Here is a 17,653-nt window from a genome sequence, read left to right as displayed (position 1 = left end):
AGAGAAAGCTTTTACTACAGCCGACTTAATAACCCAAAGGACGTCAGGCTGATACAAGATATTTATGATTTACTAGATGGCAGCCCGATTCTAAAGAATCGGGAGTCTAGAATCCATATATACTTGAAATTCGGCAGGAGCTTGAAGAGCAACGTCACTGGGCCCGCCTCCACGCAGTAGAAACTTGCTGTGAGGTAAAAATTCAAAAATCACACCAAAATGGCGGGCGGAGTGTGTCACAGTACGGCACGTTTCTGATTGGTCGCTCGCAGCAGGCGGCAACCAATCAGACACTGGACACTGTTGACGTCACTTATCTCTGGACATTAGCTCCGGACATTAGCTCCGGACATTAGCTCCGGACATTAGCTCCGGACATTAGCTCCGGACAAAGCCACGGAAGTTGGCACAAATTGCAGGAAGTAGTATTCTAGGCAATTATATATTAGATATATATATATATATATATATATATGAGACACATATATATACTGTATGTGTATATATATATATATATATATATATGTGTATTTATATTTCAAACAGCGCTAGATAGCAGAAAAGCCGGTAATTCAATTGCCGGCTTTTGCTATCTCCTTCCCAAACTCAAGATGATATGAGACATGGTGTACATACAGTAAACCATTTCATATCCCTTATTTTTGTACATATCCCTCACTAATAATCTTCCCAGTGTCTGTGTGCAAAATATTGGAGCTCTAGCTGTTAAAATAAAGGGTTAAATCACGGAAAAAATTGGCGTGGGCTCCCGCGCAATTTTCTCCACCAGAGTGGGAAAGCCAGTGACTGAGGGCAGATATTAATAACCTAGAGAGGGACCATGGTTGTAGGACCCCCCCTGGCTAAAAACATCTGCCCCCCAGCCACCCCAGAAAAGGCACATCTGTAAGACGCGCCTATTCTGGCACTTGGCCACTCTCTTCCCACTCCCGTGTAGCGGTGGGATATGGGGTAATAAAGGGTTAATGCCACCTTGCTATTGTAAGGTGACATTAAGCCAGGTTAATAATGGAGAGGCATCAATAAGACACCTATCCATTATTAATCCAATAGTAGTAAGTGGTTAATAAAACACACACACATTATGAAAAAAGTATTTTAATGAAATAAAGACACATGGTGTTGTAATAGGTTATTATACTCTCAATCCAATTGAAGACCCTTGTCACCTGATACAAAGTTAAAATAAAAAAACAACAATATCCCATACCTCTCCGATGCTCAGTCATGTCCCACGATGTAAATCCATCTGAAGGGGTTAAATAATTTTACAAGCAGGAGCCTGCTAATGCAGGTGCCCCTGCCTGTAAAAACTGGGGAATGAATGGGAAGAAGGGGAACGTAGCTACAGTCATGGCCAAAAGTATTGACACCCCTGCAATTCTGTCAGATAATACTCATTTTCTTCCTGAGAATGATTGCAAACACAAATTATTTGGTATTATTATCTTAATTTAATTTGTCTTAAATGAAAAAACACAAAAAGAATTGTCCTAAAGCCAAATTGGATATAATTCCACAGCAAACATAAAAAATGGGGTGGACAAAAGCATTGGCACTGTTCGAAAAATCATGTGATGCTTCTCTAATTTGTGTAATTAACAGCACCTGTAACTTACCTGTGGCACCTAACAGGTGTTGGCAATAACTAAATCACACTTGCAGCCAGTTGACATGGATTAAAGTTGACTCAACCTCTGTCCTGTGTCCTTGTGTGCACCACATTGAGCATGGAGAAAAGAAAGAAGACCAAAGAACTGTCTGAGGACTTGAGAAACCAAATTGTGAGGAAGCATGAGCAATCTCAAGGCTACAAGTCCATCTCCAAAGACCTGAATGTTCCTGTGTCTACCGTGCGCAGTGTCATCAAGAAGTTTAAAGCCCATGGCACTGTGGCTAACCTCCCTAGATGTGGACGGAAAAGAAAAATTGACAAGAGATTTCAACACAAGATTGTGCGGATGTTGGATAAAGAACCTCGACTAACATCCAAACAAGTTCAAGCTGCCCTGCAGTCCGAGGGTACAACAGTGTAAACCCGTACTATCCGTCGGCATCTGAATGAAAAGGGACTGTATGGTAGGAGATCCAGGAAGACCCCACTTCTTACCCCGAGACATAAAAAAGCCAGGCTGGAGTTTACCAAAACTTACCTGAAAAAGCCTAAAACGTTTTGGAAGAATGTTCTCTAGTCAGATGAGACAAAAGTAGAGCTTTTTGGGCAAAGGCATCAACATAGAGTTTACAGGAGAAAAAAAGAGGCATTCAAAGAAAAGAACACGGGCCCTACAGTCAAACATGGCGGAGGTTCCCTGATGTTTTGTGGTTGCTTTGCTGCCTCTGGCACTGGACTGCTTGACCGTGTGCATGGCATTATGAAGTCTCAAGACTGCCAACAAATTTTGCAGCATAATGAAGTATGAGCAAGCTGGGTCTCCCTCAGAGGTCATGGGTCTTCCAGCAGGACAATGACCCAAAACACACTTCACAAAGCACTAGAAAATGGTTTGAGAGAAAGCACTGGAGACATCTAAGGTGGCCAGCAATGAGTCCAGACCTGAATCCCATAGAACACCTGTGGAGAGATCTAAAAACGGCAGTTTGGAGAAGGCACCCTTCAAATATCAGGGACCTGGAGCAGTTTGCCAAAGATGAATGGTCTAAAATTCCAGCAGAGCATTGTAAGAAACTCATTGATGGTTACCGGAAGCGGTTGGTCGCAGTTATTTTGGCTAAAGGTTGTGCAACCAAGTATTAAGCTGAGGGTGCCAATATTTTTGTCTGGCCCTTTTTTGGAGTTTTGTGTGAAATGATTAATGTTTTGCTTTTTGCTTCATTTTCTTTTGTGTTTTTTCATTTAAGACAAATTAAATGAAGATAATAATACCAAATAATTTGTGTTTGCAATCATTTTCAGGAAGAAAATGAGTATTATCTGACAGAATTGCAGGGGTGTCAAACTTTGGCCATGACTGTACCTAGACTTGCGGTGCTGCGCCCCCTGCTGGTATAACCTCAGATGAACTCGAGCGTGGGAATTTTTCTGAATATTTTCTCACGCTCAAGTTCATCTGTTCACTTTTTCTGCGTCACACAAAGACACGGTGGTTGGAACCAAAGATCTCAAATTTGGACTCATCATACCAAAGCACAGATTTCCACTGCTCTAATGTCCATTCCTTGTGTTCTTTAGCCCAAACAAGTCTCTTCTGCTTGTTGCCTGTCCTTCACAGTGGTTTCCTATCAGCTATTTTACCATGAAGGCCTGCTGCACAAAGTCTCCTCTTAACAGTTGTTGTAGAGATGTGTCTGCTGCTAGAACTCTGTGTGGCATTGACCTGGCCTCTAATCTGAGCTGCTGTTAACCTGCGATTTCTGAGGCTGGTGACTCGGATAATCTTATCCTCAGCAGCAGAGGTGACTCTTGGTCTTCCTTTCCTGGGGCGGTCCTCATGTGAGCCAGTTTTTTTGTAGCGCTTGATGATTTTTGCCATTGCACTTGGGGACACTTTCAAAGTTTTCCCAATATTTGACTGACTGACCTTCATTTCTTAAAGTAATTATTGCCACTCATTTTTCTTTACTTAGCTGCTTTTTTCTTGCCATAATACAAATTCTAACAGTCTATTCAGTAGGACTATCAGCTGTGTATCCACCAGACATCTGCACAACACAACTGATGGTCCCAACCCCATTTACAAGGCAAGAAATCCCACTTATTAAACCTGACAGGGCACACGTGTGAAGTGAAGACCATTCCCGGTGACTACCTCTTGAAGCTTATCAAGAGAATGCCAAGAGTGTCCAAAGCAGTCATCAAAGCAAAAGGTGGCTACTTTGAAGAACCTAGAATATAAGACATATTTTCAGTTGTTTCACACTTTTTTGTTAAGGATATAATTGCACATGTGTTAATTCATAGTTTTGATGCCTTCAGTGTGAATGTACAATTTTCATAGTCATGAAAATACAGAAAAAATCTTTAACCCCTTAGTGACTGAGCCAAATTTTTGAAATCTGACCAGTGTCACTTTATGTGGTAATAACTCTGCAACGCTTCAACAAATCCCAGTGATTTTGAGATTGTTTTTTCGTGACACATTATACTTTATGATAATGGTAAATTTTGTTCAACATTTTTTGTGTTTATTTATAAAAAATATCAAAAATTTGAGAAAAATGTTAAAAAATTAGCAATTTTCTAAATTTGAATGATTATCCCTTTAATCCAGATGGTCATACCACAGCAAACCATTAATAAATAACATTTCCCTCATGTCTGCTTTACATCAGGACCATTTGCAAAATATTATTTTATTTTGTTAGCAGTTTAGGAGGTTTAAAAATGTAGTAGCAATTTTTCATTTTTTCAAAGAAATTTAATAAATTTATTTTTTTAGGGACTTATCCATGTTTGAAGTGACTTTAGTGGTCCCATATATTGGGAAACCCACAAACATGATACCATTTTAAAAACAGCACCCCTAAACATATTGAAAACTGCTGTCAGGTAGTTTATTAACCCTTCAGGTGCTTTACAGGAATTAATGCAAAGTGGTATGACAGAAATGAAAATGTGTATTTTTACCACCTAAATGTCTCTAACTTCTAAACAGATTACTACAGCCGTCAGACTCTAAGGCCACTATTTGGCCATGAATTGCCATGGCAAACATCAGGACAACAAAATCATGATATGAGGGTACCAATTGGGACAAAGAAGAAGCCCCCACGCTCTGTTAACCATTTATAATGATGTAGTCACTATTGACAGCAGCATCTAAGGGGTTAAACAGATTTAGATGGTGCAAATACTGATCGTGGCTGGTACAGCAAGTTGTCAGCTATAGTGTACAACCGACAGATGCTGGATTGTCACCTGTATGGGGAGGCTATTCTCTTATATCTCAGGTCAGTTAAAAGACGTATTGGCGGTCATTAAGGGGTTAAATGAGGTGTGTCCAAACTTTTGGTCTGTACTGTATATATATATATTTATATATATATATATATATATATATAGTGTCTGTGTGTTTTAACTAATTGCGCCGCGCTAGAAACGCGTTGGGATAACGATTTTTGCTCGTGTTTTTAAGTGTTTTTTTATTCGGATGGTTGTGCCGGATAATGATCCTCATTACTTTTTCTTCCCTACATGGGATATGGGTTGTCCTTGGGTTTGACTTAAATTCCATGCCAAAATATGCACACAATTTTGTGTCAAATTTTACAATCTTTTTAAAATTGAAACTGAATACCTTCTCATGTTGGTGCTGCTTCACTGATTCTGGAACAGTTTTTCTTTTTCTTCTGTACCCCTCTGTTCCAAAGTTATGACCCCCTATTAACAAGGGTTACATTTTTCACTTCAACCAACTGAGTGAGTACAGCATAACTTCTCTGTGGGCATGGCCATGTTTTGATTGGCCAGAGTTAGGCTACTTTCACACTAGCGTCGGAATCTCCCCGTCGCAATGCGTCGGGGAGAGATTCCGACGCTAGCTTTTAACGCATTGCACAATGGAGGCAGCGGATGCATTTCTCCGGCGCATCTGCTGCCCTACTGTAAGGTGCGGGAGGTGGGGGCGGAGTTCCGGCTGCGCATGCGCGGTCGGAAAAAGCGGTCCGTCAGGAGCAAAAAACGTTACATGTAGCGTTTTTTGCTCCCGACGGTCCGCAGAAGTCTATGGGGAAAAAACGCATCCTGCAAGCACTTTTGCAGGATGCGTTTTTTCTGCAAAAGGACGCATTGCGGCGGATTGCAGTTAACGCTAGTGTGAAAGTAGCCTTAGAGGAGATAGCAGCAAATGCCCAAACCCAGCTGGTTGAAGGGAAAATGGCATCTTTATTTCCCGGGGGGCATAACTTTGGAATGGAGCTGCACAGAAGAAAAAGAAAAACTGTTTCAGAATTAGTGGAGCAGCACCAATTTTAGAAGATGCTCATTTGAAATTAAAGATATCCAGTGAAATGTCCCCTTTAAGAGAGAAAATATAAAATAAACCCATACTATGTATATTTATTATTATTATTATTATTATTATTATTATTATTATCATGTGTTCTCTTTTATCGCCTCCTTCTAATAGCCTTATCTGACAGAGCGGTGTTTCTGGCTTATACAATATGGACTGTAAACACAGCAAATAGACTGGCATTACCATTTACCATGTAATTCTGTCCTGAGGTTTTTCTCTCTTGTCTGTGTGATAAATGACACTGTTGATTATCAGCACCTGTGATACGTGTAAACACGATCTTCTGATGACTCAATATCAGCTAGCAACGCATATGTCACCACCACCCAAGGCAACCAGATCCTCAATTTATCTTCATATTGATCAACCTAACAGGCAGTAATATGTTTTCTATAGACATGTGCCTTCTTGTCCCACAGTAAGCAGATGCGTTGGAAGTAGGAAAAATGGGCAGGCACAAGGATCTAAGTGACTTTGACAGGTGCCAAATTGTGATGGCTAAATAACTGTCAGATCAACAAAACAGCATGCCTTGTGGTGTATTCCCAGTATTCAGTGGTTAGTACTTTTACTAACCTCTCCTTCATTCAGTGCCAGATGCTGTGTCTTCTTCCTTCTGTTGACCTTCTGCTCCTTGGCCATAGCAACCCAACACAATCTTCTAACATAACACTCCCAGGTATTACAGGCCGCTGGTGTGCTGCCTGAGTATTCAGGTAGTTAGCATCCATGCTGCTACCCTGAACTGATTTCCTGCACTGCTTACTTCATCCTGACAAACCTGCTGGGTAATACAACTTTATCGTTGACCGGTTCTGTCTTAGACTGTGTGACAAACCAATCTCTGCTACTTTGCTGGGTAACTGCAATACCACTGGCTAGTTTTGCCTTGAACTTTGTGACAAACCCAGAATACTTATATTACTGCGTCAACAATGCCATACTGCTGCCAGCTCTGTATTGAACTCTGTGACAAACTTAGCTCTGGTATATCACTGAGACTGAGTCAACTTTGCAATTTCATTATGCAGCTCAGCTCTTTTCCTCATTGCTGATTGTCCTTGGTTTCCTTTGTGAATTACAACTCTGTTACACTTCTTGTCGTAAACTCATATCTGCTTAATCAGATCTCGTGATTCCCATTTGTTCCTCCTGGTGCTATTCTGCTTGAGTTGTTCCATATGGATCTTCCTGCTGCACCAAAATCATCAGTCCATTCTTCTCATGTGAAACAAAGGCTGCGAGGATCAACTTCATCAGATGAGATGTAGCAAGCCCATCTAGGTCTCGCCAGGTCTGGGCTAGTAGTGGGGGTGTCTGATAGACACCACTCCATTACTTACACCAGGGATTGATAGCAGCTGACATTACGCAGCTGACATCAATCCTAAAAATCATTACACATACCAGAATTAAATGCTTTGGCGGCTGGGAAAAGCAGTAGAGTTAGCGCTATTCCCAAGCGTCGGGTGCTAACTACAACTGTCATCATCCTTGCCTAGTCTACCTGCGCAGCATTTCTGCTGTATTTACATGCGCTGATCTCAGGCCACTAAACGAGTGTGATCGACAATACTGAAGTCGTTCGCTTGTTTCCAGGCCTCTTTACACCAACTGAGAAAGAATGAAGGGAACAGAACAATCACATTTAGACCAATCTGTCCCCATACAGTATCATGTTATCAGCAGCACAACTACAGTTTACATCAGGGATGTGCTGCTGAGAACAAGGATTTCTGTTCCCACATAAACAATCCAATCACTCGATAAATAGGCAGCATTTTGCTTGTTTAGTATAACACACCCCATAGTCCTCCATATATTATAATGTGCACCTCAGTCATCCTTATAGTATAATACACTCCTCAGTCCTCCATATAGTATAATACACTCCTCAGTCCTCCATATAGTATAATACACGACTCAGTCCTCCATATAGTATAATACACTCCACATAGTCCTCCATATAGTATAATACACTCCTCAGTCCTCCATATAGTATAATACACTCCTCAGTCCTCCATATAGTATTATACACTCCACATAGTCCTCCATATAGTATAATACACTCCTCAGTCCTCCATATAGTATAATACACTCCTCATAGTCCTCCATATATTAAAATACACTGCAATTCCTCCATATAGTATAATACACTCCTCAGTCCTCCAAATAGTATAATATATTTCTCATAGTGCTCCATATAGTATAGTGCCCCGCCATTGTCATCCATGTAGTACAATTCACTTCCCATAGTATAATGCACCCCATAGTTCTTCATATAGTATAACGTATTCACCATAGTCCATGATACAGTATAATGCAGCCCACATATAGTATAATGATGCCACCCCAGAGTATAATGCAGCCACCCCACAGAATATATTGTAGTCCCATGAGTATAATGTAACCCCAGAGAATAAAATGCAGCCCCCTTATATAGTATAATGCAGCACCTGCATATATATGGTAGCCCCCTCATAGAGCATAATGCAACCCCCCATAGAATATAATGAAGCCCCTCCATAGAATATAATACAGCACCCCATAGAATGTAATACAGCCCTCCCCCATAGAATGTGATGCAGCCAGCCCCCATAGAAGGTAAGGAAGCCAGCCACCCATAGAATGTAATGCAGCCAGCCACCCATAGAATGTAATGCAGACAGCCCCATAGAATGTAATGCAGCACAGCCCCCATAGAATGTAATGCAGCCAGCCCCCATAGAATGTAATGCAGCCAGCCCCCATAGAATGTAATGCAGCACAGCCCCTATAGAATGTAATGCAGCACAGCCCCCATAGAATGTAATACAGCACAGCCCCCATAGAATGTAATGCAGCCAGCCACCCATAGAATGTAATGCAGCCAGCCCCCATAGAATGTAATGCAGCCAGCCCCCATAGAATGTAATGCAGCACAACCCCCATAGATTGTAATACAGCACAGACCCCTTAGAATGTAATACAGCACAGCCCCCATAGAATGTAATACAGCACAGCCCCATAGAATGTAATACAGCACAGCCCCCATAGAATGTAATGCAGCACAGCCCCCATAGAATGTAATACAGCCCCCCCAATAGCCCCACAATCCAGTTATCACTCAGTTATATATTAAAAAAAACACTCTCCTCACCTCTCCTCGTGCCTCGCGCTGCTCCCGGATCTGGTCTCAGCAGCTGCAGTCTGCCCGCCTGACACACAGCAGGTGCGCGATGATATGACATCATCGCGCACCCGCAGTGTCAGCGCGAGGCAGAGCGGGGAATGATGGGAGAGGGAGCGTCAGCAGACACTCTCTCCTCCATCATTGCATTCAACTGTACCGGCGTTTCCCTGGTTAATGCATCATCAACTAAGCTAGTAAAAGGTCTGGAGCTGATTACATTGCATGGACAGATGTCTTGACACTCTCCTTTAGAATTTGCTGTTATGGTTCAGAATTCATTGTTCCATCAATGATGGGCCGAGATGCATTAAAACAGGCCTAAACCATGATTCTACCACCACCGTGCTTCACAGATGGTATGAGATTTTGTATGCTGCAACACAATATTTTTCTTTCTCCAAACATAATGCTACTTAAGCCAAAAAATTCTGTTTTGGGCTCATCCATTCACAAGACATTGTTCCAATAGCCTTCTGACTTGTCCAGGGGATCTTTAGCAAACTACAGACAGGCAGAAATGTTCTTTGTGCAGGAGAGGAGTGGCTTTGTCTTTGCAATCCTGCCATGCATACCATTGTTGTTCAAAAACATCCTAAAGGTGGACTTATGACCATTAATATTAACTAATGTGAGAGGCCTTTAGTTGCTTAAAAGACACCTTGGGTTCCTTTGTGCCCTCACAGATTATTGTGCCCCTTGCATTTTTGGTCGACCACTCCTGAGGGTAATAATGGTCTTTAATTACCTCCATTGTACACAACCTGTTTGACTGTGGATTGATGAATTACAAATTCTTTAGAGATGGTTTCACAACTTCTTATAGCCTGATGAGCATTAACAATTTTTCTTCTGAGGTCCTTAGAAATCATCATCCTTTGTGCGATGATACACTTCAACAAACATGAGCTGTGTAGATCAGACTTTGAAAGATCCCTGTTCTTTAAATTAAACCATTTGTTTTATTTTGTTATTTTTATCTACTTTTAGGAATTGTGTGAAAATCTGATTGGTTTAAGGTCTTATTTATGCAGATATATGAAAATTTCTGAAGGGTTCAAGCACGACTGTGTATACACAAACAGCAGAGAAGTAGGTTTAATCAAATATCTTGCAGCTCGGGATATGGTAGACCACAGCAATAGCAGAGATGTATATACAATCAGGTGTCTTCCAGCTGGGATACAGTAAACCACAGGAGCAGCAGAGTTGTATTGTGTAGCTTATTAGCAGAGCTCAACATAGCTGAAAGAGCGATAGCAACAGGATTCGCCTGACTGACCTAGGATGTACTGTAATAGTTGAATGCTGGAATTTTTTTATTTTAGTGGTGAAAAAAATATTCAAAAATTTGTAAGAAAAAAATTGTTTCTGTTGCCATTTTCTCACACGTGTAGCTTTTTAACTTACCTGTTGATGGATCTGTAAAAGGGTTTCATTTTTGTGTGGCAAGCTTATTCATTCCATTTTGGAGTTAGATGTTTTGATTGCGGTAACCAAAAAAATGGCAACTCGATGTTTTTGTTGTTCTATGGTGGGTTTTTTATGGGGTAAATAATTTTATGTTTTGATGTGTCGGATTTTTATGGATTATAAACATAAGAATGAATGACCTCGGAGAGATCAAAACATCCAACACCGCGGAGACACCATCACGTGTTTCTCAAAGCAGTAATCCAGAACACTGCCCCCATCCCTTATGGGAAATATGCAAATACATGTAGAAAAGCCGCGGAGACACCATCACGTGTTTCTCAACGCAAGCAATAAATAGCCAGGTCTTTCACCGGGAAGGAACAACCACGGGAAAGGCAGCATCCCAAAAGGGAAAACCACCTATGCCAAAACATGGTATCCATCCACAGACAGCTGTTTTGGGGTATTTGCCCCTCATCAGTGTGGAGTAGGAAACTGGCTATTAGGAGCAGTGCCTGGTAAAAGGACTATAAACATAAGGATGAATGACCTCGGAGAGATTATGGATGAGGGGAGATGCTTAGTAGGTTTATTTTTCAATGTCTTTATTTTCAATACATTCCATTATATATGTATATGTTTTGTATCATTCCAGGACGTTGTAGTGCATCGTGACGGTGACATAGGCAGAAATAAGATAAAAAGATAGAAATGAGATCTGCATTGCAGGAAATCGCATAAAAAAATATACATATATACATATAAAAGTATTGAAACAGATGTGGCACTAAAACAAGGAGTGTTATACAGTACATCTCCCAACCTTGGGATTTCTAAGAGAAAGGATTGGATGTAGTCAGGGCTCATTCTGCTGCCTGGGAGACGTGAGCATCGGAAATCTTATAAATTCAGAGAATATGTTGTTCAGACTTTTTGAAACCTTGAAAATATAAAGAGACTAACAAAGGCATGATAATACTTAAATACTACAAAAATGTATAAGAGCTGTATATACAGCACTTGAAAAATGTTTCTCGATACACTCAAAATGACTGTGCCAAAAAGTGCAAAATAATTAAACCTCCACACTTCCCTTCTTGATCCTTGTCTTAGTTGGATTGTCCCTGACTTCATCCCTCTTGCGTAAGTTGAACCAATAAATCTAACGTCTCCTTAAAGTATGTATGTAGACTACAGTAAGGGACGTGGAATGATGAGAGCTGGTTCCTGAAGAAGGAGCGCTCCAGAGTCCTTGAAGAAGTAATGCCGGACAGGGAAGGAAAAGGGATGGTGGAAACAGAACAGTGTGTGGTTGTCAGCCCTTGTACAGTAGTTGAGTAGAAATTAGTATGGTATTAAGTTTGTGAACGAGGAGGCTTAGACAGCACGGTAGTTGCAGACTCCGAGACTCCGAGATAGTGTAGACAAGTACGAGGGCAATGGAATCTTCTCAGTCCTTTTGCATTGCCAAGAGAAGAAAAGTTGAGCCTTTACCATGAGTTCTGTGTCTGCTAACATTAAAGGATCATGAGGCCATTTATGTTGGGGTTTGTTTTCCATCCATGGAGTGGGCTCACTCACAAATTTGTCTTAGAACGCGGCCATGAATAAATAATGGGATCTAAATATCCTCCAAGAGGAACTTCTTCCAACCACCCAGGAGAAATATGGTGACAAGTCTTTTTCCAGCATGATTTAACATCATAGCACAAGGCAATAGAGATGACAAAGTGGCTCGTTGTACAAAACATTGACATTTTGAGTCAACGGCTAAGAAACTCCCCAGATCTCAATCCCTATGAGAATGCGTGTCCAATGCTCGAAAAGTGGGAGGACAAATAACAATTATGATAAACTTCAAGATTTGATTTGGCAAGTAAAAAGGCTGACATCAGCCGGGATTTGGCAGAGACGTTGATATCTATCATCCTTGATGGGATTTGAACGCAGGACTCCTACACGGCAAAGCAACAGTGCTAACCTCTGAGCCACTCTGCTGCCCTTTGAACAGCTGCACTTTCTTGTCCATTTTTATGGTCACATTGTTTAGGCCAAATATGTGACTTTTAAAGAGGACCTGTCATTTACCATACATTTATATATTTTTTTACCTGGTATAAATGCTGCTGCTCTCCCGAATCTGAAGTTGATTTTCTTTTGTTCCTGCTCCTCTCCATTATTGAGATATCGCTCTTTCTACCCTGTAAGTAAATTTATTGTTTTTAGCCAAGTGGATGTGGCAATAAGCTCTTTTTTTATGGGAGTCTTCTTGATAATACTGCTCAGTTTCTAACAAAACAAGATTTATACACAAGTAAAAAGGGGCAAAATCTTAGGAGCGGAGAGGTGCAAGAACAAAAGAAAAACAACGTCGGATTCAGGAGAAAAACGGTATTCACACCAGGTTAAAAAAATACATATTTATGGCAAGTGATTGGTTCTCTTTAAATCCATTTTGGTGAACCTTGATTTTTATGTAACTAAGAGAATTAGCGATATGTACTATTACCAATAAATCAATTTTGAACTAACACTTTACTCTGGAAGAAAAGTCCTACATATGTGACTCGTTCTCAGTATTTCTGTCAAATGCAGCTGCAATATGTGATACTGCAATTAATTGGAAATTCCTCCTTTTTTTTTTCCTTTAGGCATAGAACAAAACTCTTTGGAAGGTCCCAGCAGATCCAGCCAATCATCAGTGCCCAACGGCTTTAAGCGGCATTTTCTGAGCCATAAATTGGACTGTGACAACCAACCCCAGGACCCGGACAGACTGTTTCAGAGATGTTTCCTTGCAACTGTAACAACAATCAATGTACAAGGACCTTCTTGAGCTCAGCTGTCATTATACACGTACGTATATATCATTTCTTCACCTCTAAAAATTCATTCTGCACTGACAGCTTTATTACTCCCACTCTGTGTTATGGCCAGTAACATATTTTTTTTTATATATTTACTTTGGGAATAACCTCCAGTTCTAGAACTCATTTCTTATACTTCACTTTTTCATAAAACATTGCACGCCCCACTTTTCAGTTTTTGAATTTCCACAAAAATTTAAAATAACCAATAAATTTAGTTCAACTTCACAATTGTGTTCCACTTGTTGTTGATTCTTCACCAAAAATTTACATTTGGTATCTTTATGTTTGAAGCATGATATGTGGTAAAAGGTTGAAAAGTTCAAGGGGGCCGAATACTTTCGCAAGGCACTGTATTTACTCATTTGTGCCTGTATATCTCAGTTTTAAATCTTCCCTGTTTTGCATATGTCACTGCCCCTCCAGGATCTCTGTACCCTCCAGTTGCCATTGGAACCTTCCTGCTGTAGTTCCAGTTCTTCTGGACGATCATGTACAGTGCAGTGTCTCTCTGCAAACTTTATGCCGACATAGCACCGTTCTGGGATGTGTCTATAATGTAGCTGCTCCTGTGAAGGATGTTATCACTGGAAAGAGCAGAACGTCCTTCCTTACAGCATGGAACTCAACAAAAAGCAACAGTGTGCTGTTTTGCTGATAGCTAAGAAGAGCGATGTACTGCAGTCTATGGCTGTTTAGAGGGGGTTTAAAGGAGTGATATAGGGTAGGATGGGGCTGTGCATAGAGGGTACTGAAAGGAAAGTTATTCTGAAGTATAGGGCTGTGTATAGAGGGGCTAAGATTAGCTATATACTGCAGGGTGGGGCTCTATATGAGTGGCTGAAAGGAATGATCTACTATGTGGTTTTATATAGGGGGCTGAGAGGCATGATATATTGCAAGATGGGGTTGAATATAGGATGCTGGGAGGAGTGATATTCTGCAGCATGGTGCTCTATATAGAGAGGCTGAGTGGTGCCGAGTTGTGTTTATTGCTTGTTATAGAGAAGTCAGTGATGTGTTGTGAATTCTGCTTTTGGGCTCCCTCCGGTGGTTGTAGGTGGTAACGCAGTTGTCTCTGGGCTGCAGTCCTGGACAGGTGTATCTGCTGATTGCAGTTCTGACTGAGGTATTTAGGTTTGCAGGACTCATTAGTCCTTTCCAGTTGTCAATGTTTCTTGGGGAGTGTTGGATCTTTGTCTGGCCTCTCCTGCTTAGCTGCCAATTCAGCAAAGATAAGTGTCTGTTTCTTTTTCTATGGCACACAAGCTGTGTGCTTGTTTTTTGATTGTATTCCTGCTCTGAGTTTAGTAGTCTCTGGAGTTGCAGATATACGTTCCACGTCTTTAGTTAGATGAAGGAATTTTTTGTATAATCTGCTGTGGATATTTTTGGAAGGGTTTTAATACTGACCGCACAGAACTCTGTCCTATCCTTTCCTATTTTAGCTAGAGTGGCCTCTTGTGCTAAATCCTGTTTTCTGACTGTGTGTGTCTTGCCTCTCCTACTCACAGTCAATATTTGTGGGGGGCTGCCTATCCTTTGGGGTTCTGCTCTGAGGCAAGGTAGTATTCCTATTTCCATCTTTAGGGGTATTTAGTCCTCTGGCTGTGACGAGGTGTCTAGGGTTTGTTAGGTACACCCCACGACTACTTCTAGTTGCGGTGTTAAGATCAGGATTTGCGGTCAGTATAGTTACCACCTACTCCAGTGAAAGTTTTCATGCTGCTCCAAGGTCACCGGATCATAACAGTGATGTGAAACTCCAAATGCTGCTCTGTTGATGCATATGACAGAAGATAATCCTCTGCCATATGGACTGAAAGAGTTTTTTTTTAAATATTTTACTCACTTTGCCCCTCATCTATCCTGCTTTCACAGCTCTTTGTCAATTCTTGTTCTCTCATGTTTTCTGGCACTGACTCCTACGCCTCTGGCTTGTTTCACTCTGACTAGGCTACAGCATGTCATTGATGTGTATGACATGCATCGCGCCTCACATGACCTCGGCTCACCGCACATCATAGATGTCAAAGATGTGCGTGTGGTCTGTTCACATGGGTCGTGTCGGAGGCCTAGCAGTCAATGCTAAAAGCCAGAGGGAACAAATGGAGGACCAAGTAAGGAGTACATGTGTGGGTCAATGTATGTTTTATTGTTTTTTTATCCCCTTACTTGTCCTAAAATGAGCCCATATACATGGTAACCTGGCTGGCTGCCACTTTTCTGGATTCAAGACAAATCGAATCACAAAACATTTGGATTTTGGTAAATCTGATTTTTTTTTGTGCCATTCCAAGTGCTTTTGATTTTCTTCAAATCGATTTTCTCATCTCCTCTTAATACCTCTCTTCCCTATTGGATTCAATTCTAGTTTTGCCAAAACACTTTGATGAACCACAAGGATACCAGAACATAAATGGTAGAGGAAAATTTGCAAAACATGATAAATCCTGCACAAAAAATAAAATATTAATAGAAAAGCATTTATGATCATTAAGGTTTTAACCGTTAACCAGATACTAAGGCAAAATGGAAGCGTCATCATGATGTATTCTTAAAATTTAGAGATATTGACAGATTTAAGTCTCTATATCAATAATGTCGCTTTTGAAAGTCATTCTAGTCAGTCTTGGTTCTCATGTCACTAATTTGTATTTCCTTCTTCCTTTCTCCATAGGTCATTGTGCTCTGATTCAGTGTTTTCAAACAGCTGCTTGGCTTCGATCGCCCGTTCCTGCCGCCTTACTACACACGTGCCACGCATTTCATCAATAAACATTTTTATTGCCTCTTTTACATCCGCTTGTCTTTGTGTGACATTTGTACTAATCTTTCTTTTCCCGGAACACAGTCTCATTGCTTAGAAATAAAAAGGTTCTGTGGGCTTTGATGGCTTTCCAATTGCCTTATAAATGAGTCTACGAAGGATCGAATGTAACAGAAATGTTAACGTTTGCTTCTGGATATTTGATAAATGTGCTCCGTTCTTCACAATAAAAAATAACATCGGCTTCCATCGGGTGCCAAATTATGCCCGTCTCCCCAGCTGTACACAGTGTCTGCCTTGTCATCTTGGTTGCTGCCACCAGTTCCTACGCAGAGCGCAGCAGTCTAGATAATCTTGGCAATGGTTTGATCAAGGCAATCATACATATCTCTCAGAATATGCCGAGCCCAGGAGCTGTTGGTACTCTAACCTCAACTACTGCATTCTGCATAGGCAGCAACTGAGAAGTCAGAGGCTGAGCAGCTCTTAGGGTTAGGTTACAGTTAGGGTAATAAAACTTAATAAATTTGGCTCAGTGGTTAGCACTGCAGCTTTGCAGCGCTGGAGTCCTGGGTTCAAACCCCACCAAGAACAACATCTGCAAAAGAGTTTGTATGTTCTCTCCGTGTTTGCGTGGGTTTCCTCCGGGTTCTCCGGATTCCTCCCACATTCCTAAGACCATACTGGTAGGGAATTGAGATAGTGAGCCCCATCGGGAACAGCGATGAGAATGTGCGCTGTAACGGGGTCTACCAAGCTGGGGTACCTCTTTCAGTACCACCCCGTGTTTCAGGAAGTCCACTCTGCTTTTGCTAGATTCTGAATGAAGGACGCTGGCAGGAATTTCTTGATTACATGAGAGCATATAAAAGCTGACTGCTTCTCCACGTATTTCCAGTCTAAGAACAACCTTTATTTACAGCACACAGAATATATAACACAGATACACAGGGCAGGCCAGTAGGAGCACAGCAGGCCAGACCTACATTACAATAGCCGCAAGGGGCCGGAGTCTGCCAATATTTACTGTGGGAATTACAAAGGTAGGGGGAGGTCAGAAAGAGAATATCTTGTCCAGGAGCGCAGCCTGTGGACTGATGCATTTCACATGGAAACTATTATACATACATATACTGCATAACATTCTTGGTGCTGGGCGGTTCTGTAACATGCGTAAATGGTAAAGCGCTGCGGAATATGTTAGCGCCATATAAAAATAAAGATTATTATTTATTATTATTATAAATAATGAATTTAGGGTTAGGTTACGGTTAGGGTAATAAAACATAATAAATATAATAAAATATATAAATAAATAATAATGAATTTAGGGTTAGGTTATGGTTAGGATAATAAACATAGTAAAATATATAAATAAATAATGAGTTTAGAGTTAGGTTATGGTTAGGGTAAGAACACATAATAAAAATAG

The 17,653-nt window shown here is 40.9% G+C and overlaps 1 protein-coding gene across 1 annotated transcript in view; it reads left to right on the top strand.

Annotated features, from left to right (window-relative positions):
* The window catches only part of SHISAL2A (shisa like 2A), a 58,306-nt gene extending 42,056 nt beyond the window's left edge, over window positions 1–16,250 (top strand). Inside the window, exons 3-4 of the mRNA XM_069736560.1 lie at window positions 13,236–13,440; window positions 16,132–16,250. Coding sequence (XP_069592661.1) covers window positions 13,236–13,420 — 185 coding nt within the window. The 3' untranslated portion in view covers window positions 13,421–13,440; window positions 16,132–16,250. The remainder of the gene's footprint in view (window positions 1–13,235; window positions 13,441–16,131) is intronic.
* Window positions 16,251–17,653: the final 1,403 nt, after the last annotated feature.

This window comes from Ranitomeya imitator, chromosome 8 (genome assembly GCF_032444005.1).
Source record: "Ranitomeya imitator isolate aRanImi1 chromosome 8, aRanImi1.pri, whole genome shotgun sequence".
Taxonomy (NCBI): domain Eukaryota; kingdom Metazoa; phylum Chordata; class Amphibia; order Anura; family Dendrobatidae; genus Ranitomeya; species Ranitomeya imitator.
Note: the sequence above shows the minus strand (reverse complement) of the source record. Positions and strands in the feature narration are given on the sequence as shown.